General features: G+C 43.5%; 1 protein-coding gene across 2 annotated transcripts; it reads right to left on the bottom strand.

Moving 5' to 3' along the window:
* Window positions 1-551: 551 nt before the first annotated feature.
* On the bottom strand, window positions 552-14,042 carry LOC135503871 (small ribosomal subunit protein eS21). 2 transcript variants are annotated; one of them, XM_064922040.1, is made up of 6 exons: window positions 13,967-14,042; window positions 12,917-13,010; window positions 11,821-11,884; window positions 10,794-10,865; window positions 9,449-9,504; window positions 552-611 (listed from the first exon to the last, which is right to left on the bottom strand). In XM_064922040.1, exons 2-6 carry the CDS (start codon window positions 12,964-12,966, stop codon window positions 602-604), a joined length of 252 nt encoding a protein of 83 aa, XP_064778112.1. In that variant the 5' UTR covers window positions 12,967-13,010; window positions 13,967-14,042; the 3' UTR covers window positions 552-601. The 2 variants fall into 2 exon arrangements, with proteins under 2 accessions (XP_064778112.1, XP_064778113.1); XM_064922041.1 differs by lacking the exon at window positions 552-611 and having other exon boundaries at window positions 9,445-9,504.
* Between the last annotated feature and the right edge of the window lie 292 nt (window positions 14,043-14,334).

The following is a 14,334-nucleotide window of genomic DNA, read 5'->3' as shown; positions in this document are numbered from 1 at the left end:
CTGTAGGGAAATCCTTGTCTCATCGCGCACCAGCGACTCCTTTGGCGGGCCGGGTGCAGTGCACGCTAACCAGGTCGCTAGGTACACGGTGTTTCCTCCGACACATTGGTGCGGCTGGCTTCCGGGTTGGATGCGCGCTGTGTAAAGAAGCAGTGCGGCTTGGTTGGGTTGTGTATTGGAGGACGCATGACTGTCAACCTTCGTCTCTCCCGAGCCCGTACGTGAGTTGTTAGCTACTAAACAATTGGATACCACGAAATTGGGGAGAAAACGGGGTAAAATTCACAACAACAAAAATACAAACAAAAAGAGAAAATGTCCCTGTTCTTCCATGCAGATTCACCAGACATGTTTCGTTTAATATTTTTGTTCAGGACACCTAAAATCACTCACGTGGGAGACGGGCATCTTTCACACACAAATGTGTTTGACAACCTGCATGGAAGCAGGCACTGACAATCAGATTTTAATTTTTTTTTTAAAATCCAAATGGTTGAAACTATGAACTGGGGTGAAGACCAATCATCTATGAGTAATAATGACGCTTGAAACAAATTCAAATTCATTTTTATTTTACAAAGGGATTCCAGAGGCTCCTCTCCTAGAAGTTCCTGTTAGGAAAGAGGAAGAGAACGTTAGATCTGGGTGTTGCAGTAGTAGAGCCTGACCAATCACAGTTGAATTTAGTAGAGCCTGACCAATCACAGCTTAATTTAGTAGAGTCTGACCAATCACAGCTTAATTTAGTAGAGCCTGACCAATCACAGCTTAATTTAGTAGAGCCTGACCAATCACAGCTTAATTTAGTAGAGCCTGACCAATCACAGCTTCACAGCTTAATTCCCCATTAGAGCCTGACCAATCACAGCTTAATTTAGTAGAGCCTGACCAATCACGGCTTAATTTAGTAGAGCCTGACCAATCACGGCTTAATTTAGTAGAGCCTGACCAATCACGGCTTAATTTAGTAGAGCCTGACCAATCACAGCTTCATTTAGTAGAGCCTGACCAATCACAGCTTAATTTAGTAGAGCCTGACCAATCACAGCTTAATTTAGTAGAGCCTGACCAATCACAGCTTAAATTTAGTAGAGCCTGACCAATCACAGCTTAATTTAGTAGAGCCTGACCAATCACAGCTTAATTTAGTAGAGCCTGACCAATCACAGACCAATCACAGCTTAATTTAGTAGAGCCTGACCAATCACAGCTTAATTTAGTAGAGCCTAGACCAATCACAGCTTAATTTAGTAGAGCCTGACCAATCACAGCTTAATTTAGTAGAGCCTGACCAATCACAGCTTAATTTAGTAGAGCCTGACCAATCACAGCTTAATTTAGTAGAGCCTGACCAATCACAGCTTAATTTAGTAGAGCCTGACCAATCACAGCTTAATTTAGTAGAGCCTGACCAATCACAGCTTAATTTAGTAGAGCCTGACCAATCACAGCTTAATTTAGTAGAGCCTGACCAATCACAGCTTAATTTAGTAGAGCCTGACCAATCACAGCTTAATTTAGTAGAGCCTGACCAATCACAGCTTAATTTAGTAGAGCCTGACCAATCACAGCTTAATTTAGTAGAGCCTGACCAATCACAGCTTAATTTAGTAGAGCCTGACCAATCACAGCTTAATTTAGTAGAGCCTGACCAATCACAGCTTAATTTAGTAGAGCCTGACCAATCACAGTTGAATTTAGTAGAGCCTGACCAATCACAGCTTAATTTAGTAGAGCCCTTAATTTAGTAGAGCCTGACCAATCACAGTTGAATTTAGTAGAGCCTGACCAATCACAGCTTAATTTAGTAGAGCCTGACCAATCACAGTTGAATTTAGTAGAGCCTGACCAATCACAGCTTAATTTAGTAGAGCCTGACCAATCACAGCTTAATTTAGTAGAGCCTGACCAATCACAGTTGAATTTAGTAGAGCCTGACCAATCACAGCTTAATTTAGTAGAGCCTGACCAATCACAGTTTAATTTAGTAGAGCCTGACCAATCACAGCTTAATTTAGTAGAGCCTGACCAATCACAGCTTAATTTAGTAGAGCCTGACCAATCACAGCTTAATTTAGTAGAGCCTGACCAATCACAGCTTAATTTAGTAGAGCCTGACCAATCACAGCTTAATTTAGTAGAGCCTGACCAATCACAGCTTAATTTAGTAGAGCCTGACCAATCACAGCTTAATTTAGTAGAGCCTGACCAATCACAGCTTAATTTAGTAGAGCCTGACCAATCACAGCCTGACCAATCACAGCTTAATTTAGTAGAGCCTGACCAATCACAGCTTAATTTAGTAGAGCCTGACCAATCACAGCTTAATTTAGTAGAGCCTGACCAATCACAGCTTAATTTAGTAGAGCCTGACCAATCACAGTTGAATTTAGTAGAGCCTGACCAATCACAGCTTAATTTAGTAGAGCCTGACCAATCACAGTTGAATTTAGTAGAGCCTGACCAATCACAGCTTAATTTAGTAGAGCCTGACCAATCACAGCTTAATTTAGTAGAGTCTGACCAATCACAGTTGAATTTAGTAGAGCCTGACCAATCACAGCTTAATTTAGTAGAGCCTGACCAATCACAGCTTAATTTAGTAGAGCCTGACCAATCACAGCTTAATTTAGTAGAGTCTGACCAATCACAGTTGAATTTAGTAGAGCCTGACCAATCACAGTTGAATTTAGTAGAGCCTGACCAATCACAGCTTAATTTAGTAGAGTCTGACCAATCACAGCTTAATTTAGTAGAGTCTGACCAATCACAGCTTAATTTAGTAGAGCCTGACCAATCACAGCTTAATTTAGTAGAGTCTGACCAATCACAGCTTAATTTAGTAGAGCCTGACCAATCACAGCTTAATTTAGTAGAGCCTGACCAATCACAGTTGAATTTAGTAGAGCCTGACCAATCACAGTTGAATTTAGTAGAGCCTGACCAATCACAGCTTAATTTAGTAGAGCCTGACCAATCACAGCTTAATTTAGTAGAGCCTGACCAATCACAGCTTAATTTAGTAGAGCCTGACCAATCACAGCTTAATTTAGTAGAGTCTGACCAATCACAGTTGAATTTAGTAGAGCCTGACCAATCACAGTTGAATTTAGTAGAGCCTGACCAATCACAGCTTAATTTAGTAGAGTCTGACCAATCACAGCTTAATTTAGTAGAGTCTGACCAATCACAGCTTAATTTAGTAGAGCCTGACCAATCACAGCTTAATTTAGTAGAGTCTGACCAATCACAGCTTAATTTAGTAGAGCCTGACCAATCACAGCTTAATTTAGTAGAGCCTGACCAATCACAGTTGAATTTAGTAGAGCCTGACCAATCACAGTTGAATTTAGTAGAGCCTGACCAATCACAGCTAAATTTAGCAGAGCCTGACCAATCACAGCTTAATTTAGTAGAGCCTGACCAATCACAGTTGAATTTAGTAGAGCCTGACCAATCACAGCTTAATTTAGTAGAGTCTGACCAATCACAGCTTAATTTAGTAGAGCCTGACCAATCACAGCTTAATTTAGTAGAGCCTGACCAATCACAGTTGAATTTAGTAGAGCCTGACCAATCACAGTTGAATTTAGTAGAGCCTGACCAATCACAGCTTAATTTAGTAGAGCCTGACCAATCACAGCTTAATTTAGTAGAGCCTGACCAATCACAGCTTAATTTAGTAGAGCCTGACCAATCACCGTTGAATTTAGTAGAGCCTGACCAATCACAGCTTAATTTAGTAGAGCCTGACCAATCACAGCTTAATTTAGTAGAGCCTGACCAATCACAGCTTAATTTAGTAGAGCCTGACCAATCACAGCTTAATTTAGTAGAGCCTGACCAATCACCGTTGAATTTAGTAGAGCCTGACCAATCACAGCTTAATTTAGTAGAGCCTGACCAATCACAGCTTAATTTAGTAGAGCCTGACCAATCACAGCTTAATTTAGTAGAGCCTGACCAATCACAGTTGAATTTAGTAGAGCCTGACCAATCACAGTTGAATTTAGTAGAGCCTGACCAATCACAGCTTAATTTAGTAGAGTCTGACCAATCACAGCTTAATTTAGTAGAGTCTGACCAATCACAGCTTAATTTAGTAGAGCCTGACCAATCACAGCTTAATTTAGTAGAGTCTGACCAATCACAGCTTAATTTAGTAGAGCCTGACCAATCACAGCTTAATTTAGTAGAGCCTGACCAATCACAGTTGAATTTAGTAGAGCCTGACCAATCACAGTTGAATTTAGTAGAGCCTGACCAATCACAGCTAAATTTAGCAGAGCCTGACCAATCACAGCTTAATTTAGTAGAGCCTGACCAATCACAGTTGAATTTAGTAGAGCCTGACCAATCACAGCTTAATTTAGTAGAGTCTGACCAATCACAGCTTAATTTAGTAGAGCCTGACCAATCACAGCTTAATTTAGTAGAGCCTGACCAATCACAGTTGAATTTAGTAGAGCCTGACCAATCACAGTTGAATTTAGTAGAGCCTGACCAATCACAGCTTAATTTAGTAGAGCCTGACCAATCACAGCTTAATTTAGTAGAGCCTGACCAATCACAGCTTAATTTAGTAGAGCCTGACCAATCACCGTTGAATTTAGTAGAGCCTGACCAATCACAGCTTAATTTAGTAGAGCCTGACCAATCACAGCTTAATTTAGTAGAGCCTGACCAATCACAGCTTAATTTAGTAGAGCCTGACCAATCACAGCTTAATTTAGTAGAGCCTGACCAATCACAGCTTAATTTAGTAGAGCCTGACCAATCACCGTTGAATTTAGTAGAGCCTGACCAATCACAGCTTAATTTAGTAGAGCCTGACCAATCAGTTTAATTTAGTAGAGCCTGACCAATCACAGCTTAATTTAGTAGAGCCTGACCAATCACAGCTTAATTTAGTAGAGCCTGACCAATCACCGTTGAATTTAGTAGAGCCTGACCAATCACAGCTTAATTTAGTAGAGCCTGACCAATCACGGTTTAATTTAGTAGAGCCTGACCAATCACAGCTTAATTTAGTAGAGCCTGACCAATCACAGCTTAATTTAGTAGAGCCTGACCAATCACAGCTTAATTTAGTAGAGCCTGACCAATCACAGTTGAATTTAGTAGAGCCTGACCAATCACAGTTGAATTTAGTAGAGCCTGACCAATCAGTTTAATGTAGTAGAGCCTGACCAATCAGTTTAATTTAGTAGAGCCTGACCAATCAGCTTAATTTAGTAGAGCCTGACCAATCAGTTTAATTTAGTAGAGCCTGACCAATCAGTTTAATTTAGTAGAGCCTGACCAATCAGCTTAATTTAGTAGAGCCTGACCAATCACAGCTTAATTTAGTAGAGCCTGACCAATCACCGTTGAATTTAGTAGAGCCTGACCAATCACAGCTTAATTTAGTAGAGCCTGACCAATCACAGCTTAATTTAGTAGAGCCTGACCAATCAGTTTAATTTAGTAGAGCCTGACCAATCACAGCTTAATTTAGTAGAGCCTGACCAATCACAGCTTAATTTAGTAGAGCCTGACCAATCACCGTTGAATTTAGTAGAGCCTGACCAATCACAGCTTAATTTAGTAGAGCCTGACCAATCACAGTTGAATTTAGTAGAGCCTGACCAATCAGTTTAATGTAGTAGAGCCTGACCAATCAGTTTAATTTAGTAGAGCCTGACCAATCACAGCTTAATTTAGTAGAGCCTGACCAATCACAGTTGAATTTAGTAGAGCCTGACCAATCACAGTTGAATTTAGTAGAGCCTGACCAATCACAGTTGAATTTAGTAGAGCCTGACCATTCACGGCTTAATTTAGTAGAGCCTGACCAATCACGGCTCAATTTAGTAGAGCCTGACCAATCACTGCTCAATTTAGTAGAGCCTGACCAATCACGGCTTAATTTAGTAGAGCCTGACCAATCACGGCTTAATTTAGTAGAGCCTGACCAATCACAGTTTAATTTAGTAGAGCCTGACCAATCACAGCTTAATTTAGTAGAGCCTGACCAATCACAGCTTAATTTAGTAGAGCCTGACCAATCACAGCTTAATTTAGTAGAGCCTGACCAATCACGGCTCAATTTAGTAGAGCCTGACCAATCACGGCTCAATTTAGTAGAGCCTGACCAATCACGGCTCAATTTAGTAGAGCCTGACCAATCACGGCTTAATTTAGTAGAGCCTGACCAATCACGGCTTAATTTAGTAGAGCCTGACCAATCACGGCTTAATTTAGTAGAGCCTGACCAATCACAGTTGAATTTAGTAGAGCCTGACCAATCACAGTTGAATTTAGTAGAGCCTGACCAATCACAGTTGAATTTAGTAGAGCCTGACCAATCACAGCTTAATTTAGTAGAGCCTGACCAATCACAGCTTAATTTAGTAGAGCCTGACCAATCACAGCTTAATTTAGTAGAGCCTGACCAATCACAGTTGAATTTAGCAGAGCCTGACCAATCGCAGTTGAATTTAGTAGAGCCTGACCAATCGCAGTTGAATTTAGTAGAGCCTGACCAATCGCAGCTTAATTTAGTAGAGCCTGACCAATCACAGTTGAATTTAGCAGAGCCTGACCAATCACAGTTGAATTTAGTAGAGCCTGACCAATAAGTTGAATTTAGTAGAGCCTGACCAATCAGTTGAATTTAGTAGAGCCTGACCAATCAGTTTAATTTAGTAGAGCCTGACCAATCGCAGCTTACTTTAGTAGAGCCTGACCAATCACAGTTGAATTTAGCAGAGCCTGACCAATCACAGTTGAATTTAGCAGAGCCTGACCAATCACAGTTGGATTTAGCAGAGCCTGACCAATCACAGTTGAATTTAGTAGAGCCTGACCAATCACAGCTTAATTTAGTAGAGCCTGACCAATCACAGCTTAATTTAGTAGAGCCTGACCAATCACAGCTTAATTTAGTAGAGCCTGACCAATCACAGTTGAATTTAGTAGAGCCTGACCAATCACAGTTGAATTTAGCAGAGCCTGACCAATCACAGCTTCATTTAGTAGAGCCTGACCAATCACGGTTTAATTTAGCAGAGCCTGACCAATCACAGCTTCATTTAGTAGAGCCTGACCAATCACGGTTTAATTTAGCAGAGCCTGACCAATCACAGTTGAATTTAGCAGAGCCTGACCAATCACAGTTGGATTTAGCAGAGCCTGACCAATCAGTTGAATTTAGTAGAGCCTGACCAATCAGTTTAATTTAGTAGAGCCTGACCAATCGCAGCTTACTTTAGTAGAGCCTGACCAATCACAGTTGAATTTAGCAGAGCCTGACCAATCACAGTTGAATTTAGCAGAGCCTGACCAATCACAGTTGGATTTAGCAGAGCCTGACCAATCACAGTTGAATTTAGTAGAGCCTGACCAATCACAGCTTAATTTAGTAGAGCCTGACCAATCACAGCTTAATTTAGTAGAGCCTGACCAATCACAGCTTAATTTAGTAGAGCCTGACCAATCACAGTTGAATTTAGTAGAGCCTGACCAATCACAGTTGAATTTAGCAGAGCCTGACCAATCACAGCTTCATTTAGTAGAGCCTGACCAATCACGGTTTAATTTAGCAGAGCCTGACCAATCACAGCTTCATTTAGTAGAGCCTGACCAATCACGGTTTAATTTAGCAGAGCCTGACCAATCACAGTTGAATTTAGCAGAGCCTGACCAATCACAGTTGGATTTAGCAGAGCCTGACCAATCACAGTTGAATTTAGTAGAGCCTGACCAATCACAGCTTAATTTAGTAGAGCCTGACCAATCACAGCTTAATTTAGTAGAGCCTGACCAATCACAGTTGAATTTAGTAGAGCCTGACCAATCACAGTTGAATTTAGTAGAGCCTGACCAATCACAGTTGAATTTAGCAGAGCCTGACCAATCACAGCTTCATTTAGTAGAGCCTGACCAATCACGGTTTAATTTTGTAGAGCCTGACCAATCAGTTTAATTTTGTAGAGCCTGACCAATCACAGCTTCATTTAGTAGAGCCTGACCAATCACGGTTTAATTTTGTAGAGCCTGACCAATCAGTTTAATTTAGTAGAGCCTGACCAATCAGTTTAATTTAGTAGAGCCTGACCAATCAGTTTAATTTACGCGAACAACGGCGCCAATCACAGATTTAATTTAGGCGAACAACGGCACCAATCACACGCTGGCTGTGCCCAAATACCCATTTCTAAATACACTGAACAAAAAATCTACAACTGAGGAGTATTTCCGCCTGTAATAAAGCCCCTCGTGGGTAAAAACTCATTCTGATTGGCTGGGCCTGGCTCCTCAGTGGGCGGGTCTACATCCTCATAGGACCACCCCTGCCCAGTCATGTCAGATCCATAGATTAGAGCTTAAATTAATTCATTTCAATTGACTTATTTCCTTACATGAACTGTAACTCAGTAAAAATCTTTGAAATGGTTGCATGTTGCGTTTATATAATTTGTTCAGTGTAGCAATAAGCATTTGATGGGATACGAGAAGAAAAGTTATTTGTGTGTGCCATTTTTAACATTTAGTACGCTTTAAAAAACGCCAGGATGTCATACTCATTTAGACTTTAATGTTTATCGAATTCGCTGCACACTACTGGAAGAGAATCGTCTTTTCGAGACCCACGTGTGTCTGACAACAGCTGCTAACCAGCCTTGGGAACGTACCAACATTAGTGTATGACGGGGAGCAAACGCACCAGATTATTTAAACTCAGTATTCGGATATTTGTTGCTTGCTGCAGTCGCTTGCACTAAAAACAGCAGCATGTTCAACCTTTAGTACCTCGTTTGCGATAATAATGCAAATCACGAGGCAAAAAAAATATTGCTTATTTCAAAGCCGATTGTCAGCAAAAACGTTATTAATTAATTCATTTATATGGTCTCCCCCCCCGCCTCACATCTGTCCCAGTCAACATTATCTTTGCTCCAGCCTGAATGACATTATGGGTCTTAAAGAGACAGGCACACTTTTATAAAATAACAGATTGCAAAAAAAAAGCAATTGTTGATGATCAGTACAATACAATAAGTATCAAATGGAAGGGAAGCAGATTGTTTTTCGTCTGTCGCCCCGTGACATCAGCCCAAAAACGAACTCAATAACTCAATTCATTCACACACTCCTATTTGAACATGAATCCACCTGTTTTGTGACTTGACCGTGGCTGCATCTTGATTTACCCAGTTTATCAAGAGAGACTTACCATTCAAATAAACGATTGCCATTATATTATGTAGTTTTCTAAATAAATATTGTACGATTGATTTATTTATTTAAAATGTAATGATTATATACTCGACAAATCTGTCTGGATCAAGAGCCAATCTGTGCCTTTGTCTCATAGGCCGCCTTCATTTGCTGTGGTGTCTAAGTCAAAACGTTGGTATCGCGACCAAACACCAGGCTGAACACAGAACAGCAGAGATGTACTTACTTTGACACGATGCTGTCGGTCTTAGCCAGCCTCAGGAGGGAGTCGTCAGCCTCGCCCTGCAGGACGGGACAGGAGGGTCCGTTAGATAGTTCCTCACACATACACACATATATATATATACACATACCTCACATTTGTTGACACCATCACACAGAAGATAACGCACAATATCAAATGATGCCATGGTGACTTGAGGGATACATGTGCGAGTGGCTTCCTCTCCTGAATCAACACCGATACCGCCAGACTTTAGATAGGGGGGAGGTAGAGGTCTCTATAATTCATGTACCTGGATAAAAGCTAGTTGATGCCAGTGGTGTGCCTGAGGTTTAGCTATAACCTTGCTATGGAAGAGCATGGCCTCAAACCATCTCAGTTATCTGTTAACAGAGCCACCGCAAGAGGACAGAGCCAGGGCAGGAGGACAGAGCCAGGGCAGGAGGACAGAGCCACCGCAGGAGGACAGAGCCAGGGCAGGAGTACAGAGCAGAAGGACAGAGCCACCACAAGAGGACAGAGCCAGGGCAGGAGGACAGAGCAGGAGGACAGAGCCAGGGCAGGAGGACAGAGCCAGGGCAGGAGGACAGCACCAGGGCAGGAGGACAGAGCCAGGGCAGGAGGACAGAGCAGGAGGACAGAGCCAGGGCAGGAGGACAGAGCAGGAGGACAGAGCCAGGGCAGGAGGACAGAGCCACCGCAAGAGGACAGAGCCAGGGCAGGAGGACAGAGCCACCGCAGGAGGACAGAGCAGGAGGACAGAGCCACCGCAGGAGGACAGAGCCAGGGCAGGAGGACAGAGCCAGGGCAGGAGGACAGAGCCAGGGCAGGAGGACAGAGCCACCGCAAGAGGACAGAGCCAGGGCAGGAGGACAGAGCCACCGCAGGAGGACAGAGCAGGAGGACAGAGCCACCGCAGGAGGACAGAGCCAGGGCAGGAGGACAGAGCCAGGGCAGGAGGACAGAGCCAGGGCAGGAGGACAGAGCCACCCCAAGAGGACAGAGCCAGGGCAGGAGGACAGAGCCAGGGCAGGAGGACAGAGCCAGGGCAGGAGGACAGAGCCAGAGCAGGAGGACAGAGCCAGGGCAGGAGGACAGAGCCAGGGCAGGAGGACAGAGCCACCCCAAGAGGACAGAGCCACCCCAAGAGGACAGAGCCAGGGCAGGAGGACAGAGCCAGAGCAGGAGGACAGAGCCAGGGCAGGAGGACAGAGCCACCGCAGGCCAAGCCTCGCTGCCAACGACCAGCAACATCGTCTTGTGTAAGGTTGCAAAATTCCAATAACTACTCCAAGAAATCCCGGTCGTAAATTTGCAACCCACTCCTCTTGAATGCGGAGACACCTACCATTCTACGGATGGCACCGCAGATAGCGTAGGTCTTGAACTGGCCATTGAAGCGACCGGTTGCCTTGTCAACCTGCAATAAATAAATAAAATTAGTACAATGAGGTTATATAAGGAGAAGAGGGCCTGTCATGCCAAATATTGACCCCCTGCCAAAAAGTGCCAAATATTGACCCACTGCCAAAGACAAGCTACTAGCGTCCGTTGCTACAACATGCCAAATTCTGCAATACATTGTTTGGGGGTCATTGTTACAGGCTATTTACAATATGTTTTAGCCTTAAATCTCACCATTTATTGGCAGATAACGTATAGAACATGGTCACTGATTTAGTTAGCATGAGTAGGCTGCAAACATAGGAAACGATGGATGACAACACCACCGCGAGCTAAGAGCACGTCTCCAAAAACCTCTTTATTTATCTAGCTATGCTGATGGGAGGACGGCTCATAAATGGCCAGAACCGAGCAAATGGAACGGCATCAAACACATAGAAACCACAAGTTTAATATTTGATACCATTCCACTGAATCCGCTCCAGTCATTACCACGAGCCCAGTCCTCCCCAATGAAGGTCACAACAACATAATATTTGATACCATTCCACTGAATCCGCTCCAGTCATTACCACGAGCCCAGTCCTCCCCAATGAAGGTCACAACAACATAATATTTGATACCATTCCACTGAATCCGCTCCAGTCATTACCACGAGCCCAGTCCTCCCCAATGAAGGTCACAACAACATAATATTTGATACCATTCCACTGAATCCGCTCCAGTCATTACCACGAGCCCAGTCCTCCCCAATGAAGGTCACAACAACATAATATTTGATACCATTCCACTGAATCCGCTCCAGTCATTACCACGAGCCCAGTCCTCCCCAGTGAAGGTCACAACAACCTCCTGTGGTGTGGCTCAAATGGAACACAGTCCCGTATGTTTAATGGGGTGTCATTTGAGACAAAGACACTAAAGTACATTATGAAGTCCAGAGTTCTGAACCTTGTGCCACTAGTTATTACCTCAGCAATGTTGATCTGGATAGAGGCGTGGTCCTTGGCGCCGATGATTCTGTTGCTTGCAGAGCTGAAAGACACAGGGTCATAGCAAGTTGCATATAGAATCAGACTGACAGGAACTCTAGCTAATGTTGTTGACAGGGCAAAATTAATTTAGAGTGCATTCATCAACACAAAGTTAAATTATGTATCTAGCTATGAAACCAACTATCTAGCCATTTCACAAACGTCTAACGTTGCTCGTTGTCAATAGGCTTATTTAGTTTCAGGTGTGGCGCTACGAGGGACTCACCATTTACGTGGGACTCGCCATTTACGTGGGGACTCGCCATTTACGAGGGACTCGACATTTACGAGGGACTCGACATTTACGTGGGACTCGACATTTACGTGGGACTCGCCATTCACGAGGGACTCGCCATTCACGAGGGACTCGCCATTCACGAGGGACTCGCCATTCACGTGGGACTCGCCATTCACGAGGGACTCGCCATTCACGAGGGACTCGCCATTCCACCAGGACTCGCCATTCACGTGGGACTCGCCATTCACGAGGGACTCGCCATTCACGATGGGACTCGCCATTCACAAGGACTCGCCATTCATGGACTCGCCATTCACGTGGGACTCGCCATTCACGTGGGACTCGCCATTCACGTGGGACTCGCCATTCACGTGGGACTCGCCATTCACGAGGGACTCGCCATTCACAGGGACTCGCCATTCACGAGGGACTCGCCATTCACGAGGGACTCGCCATTCACGAGGGACTCGCCATTCACGAGGGACTCGCCATTCACGTGGGACTCGCCATTCACGTGGGACTCGCCATTCACGTGGGACTCGCCATTCACGAGGGACTCGCCATTCACGAGGGACTCGCCATTCACGTGGGACTCGCCATTCACGTGGGACTCGCCATTCACGAGGGACTCGCCATTTACGAGGGACTCGCCATTTACGAGGGACTCGCCATTTACGAGGGACTCGCCATTTACGTGGGACTCACCATTTACGTGGGACTCACCATTTACGAGGGACTCACCATTTACGAGGGACTCACCATTTACGAGGGACTCACCATTTACGAGGGACTCACCATTTACGTGGGACGTACAGGTCCACGAATTCACCAGCGTCGTTCTGCATTCTGTTTTTTTTTGGGGAGGGGTGATGATGATCGGTCACTCGATCTGTTGAGTAGCAGAGAAAAAGATTGAGCTATTAAATCAGCTCGCTTGCACCACACAGAAGCACAGCACCCTGCCCTGTCACACAGCACCTTAGCGACTGCCACCCCGATGTACAAAGTCATGGAACACTGGTCCCTTTAATAATAACATACCGTTTTACCCACTTCATATGTAAACACTATTCTAGTCAAGGCCTATGCTATTAAACTATTGCTGTACCGATACCATTCTTCAGATATAGTATATATTCTATCCATATGGTAACATAGCGGTTAGAGCGTTGGGCCAGTAACCGGAAGAAGCCCCCCTCCGGGGTTAAACGCGGTAGAAACATTTCAGTTGGAGAACTGACTAGGCACCCCTTTCCCATATAGTCTATACATCCATCAAATATATACTTATACGCCGGACTTGCGACATTTCTTGTCCTAATATTCCTTAATTCTGTTCCAAGGCTGTCATTGTAAATAAGAATGTTCCTAACTGACTTGCCTAGTTAAATAAAAACTTTAAAAACATTTTTTTTTTTTACTACATTAGCTATTATAGCGCAATTAGCTAGTTAGCTTAATGTGTTAACGCGTTAAGATAGTTAGTCAAGCTCAACATTTCTCGTTTGCATGGCAACGTTAGGTTAGGAAAAATAATGCGCTTATTAAATATCAGAATTCATTAAACAATCTCTGGTGGGGAGGGGAGACGTTCATGAGCAAATACGAAGCCATGTGAACATTTGCGTTGACGCCGAAGCATCCAGCATGTGGCAGGCACAGCGGTAGCATGCCGACTTTTTTCACCATAAATGTGCCAAAATAACGACAACATTCAAAATAAATAAAGCACTGCCGTTAGCGGAGATGCTTTGCAATATTTATTTTTTTACCTATTGGGCCGCTATGGTTCGTGAAAGTACAGTATTTTTGTATTCGTACAAACAGAGAAAATCTTTCTCTCACCTTTTATCACAAATGGCTGACAGGAAAGAGAGAACGTCGTTACCGGATGTTAAACCTTCTGCTACCGGTGTCGCAAGTAATTACTTCCGTACGGAAACATTAAAAACCAAAACTTGGCTTTTGTGCAAATATTGTTACAAAAAAAAATACAATGATCCACAAACTACGTTACGCGAGTAAAAGTCATACCATATAAGAAATCACAGCTGTGATGGAAACATTAAGTTTCGGTAAAATGTTATAAATGCCGACAGATAATTTGTTCGTTTGACATGGTGGGATCTTTTTGTGATGGTAAAATTAATTACACTAGAAATTATGGTGGAAACGGATTTATGCGAAAATGTTGATACAACCATCATATCAAA

Source organism: Oncorhynchus masou, chromosome 18 (genome assembly GCF_036934945.1).
Source record: "Oncorhynchus masou masou isolate Uvic2021 chromosome 18, UVic_Omas_1.1, whole genome shotgun sequence".
Classification (NCBI taxonomy): domain Eukaryota; kingdom Metazoa; phylum Chordata; class Actinopteri; order Salmoniformes; family Salmonidae; genus Oncorhynchus; species Oncorhynchus masou.
This window is presented reverse-complemented; position numbering and strand designations above follow the sequence as displayed.

Coding starts and splice junctions, on each gene's coding strand:
- LOC135503871 (XM_064922040.1), bottom strand. CDS start 12,966: ATGCAGAACGACGCTGGTGAATTCGTGGACCTGTACGTCCCACGTAAA. Junction 11,885..12,916: donor CTGTACGTCCCACGTAAATG/GTGAGTCCCTCG, acceptor TGTGTCTTTCAG/CTCTGCAAGCAACAGAATCA. Junction 10,866..11,820: donor TCCAGATCAACATTGCTGAG/GTAATAACTAGT, acceptor TATTTATTGCAG/GTTGACAAGGCAACCGGTCG.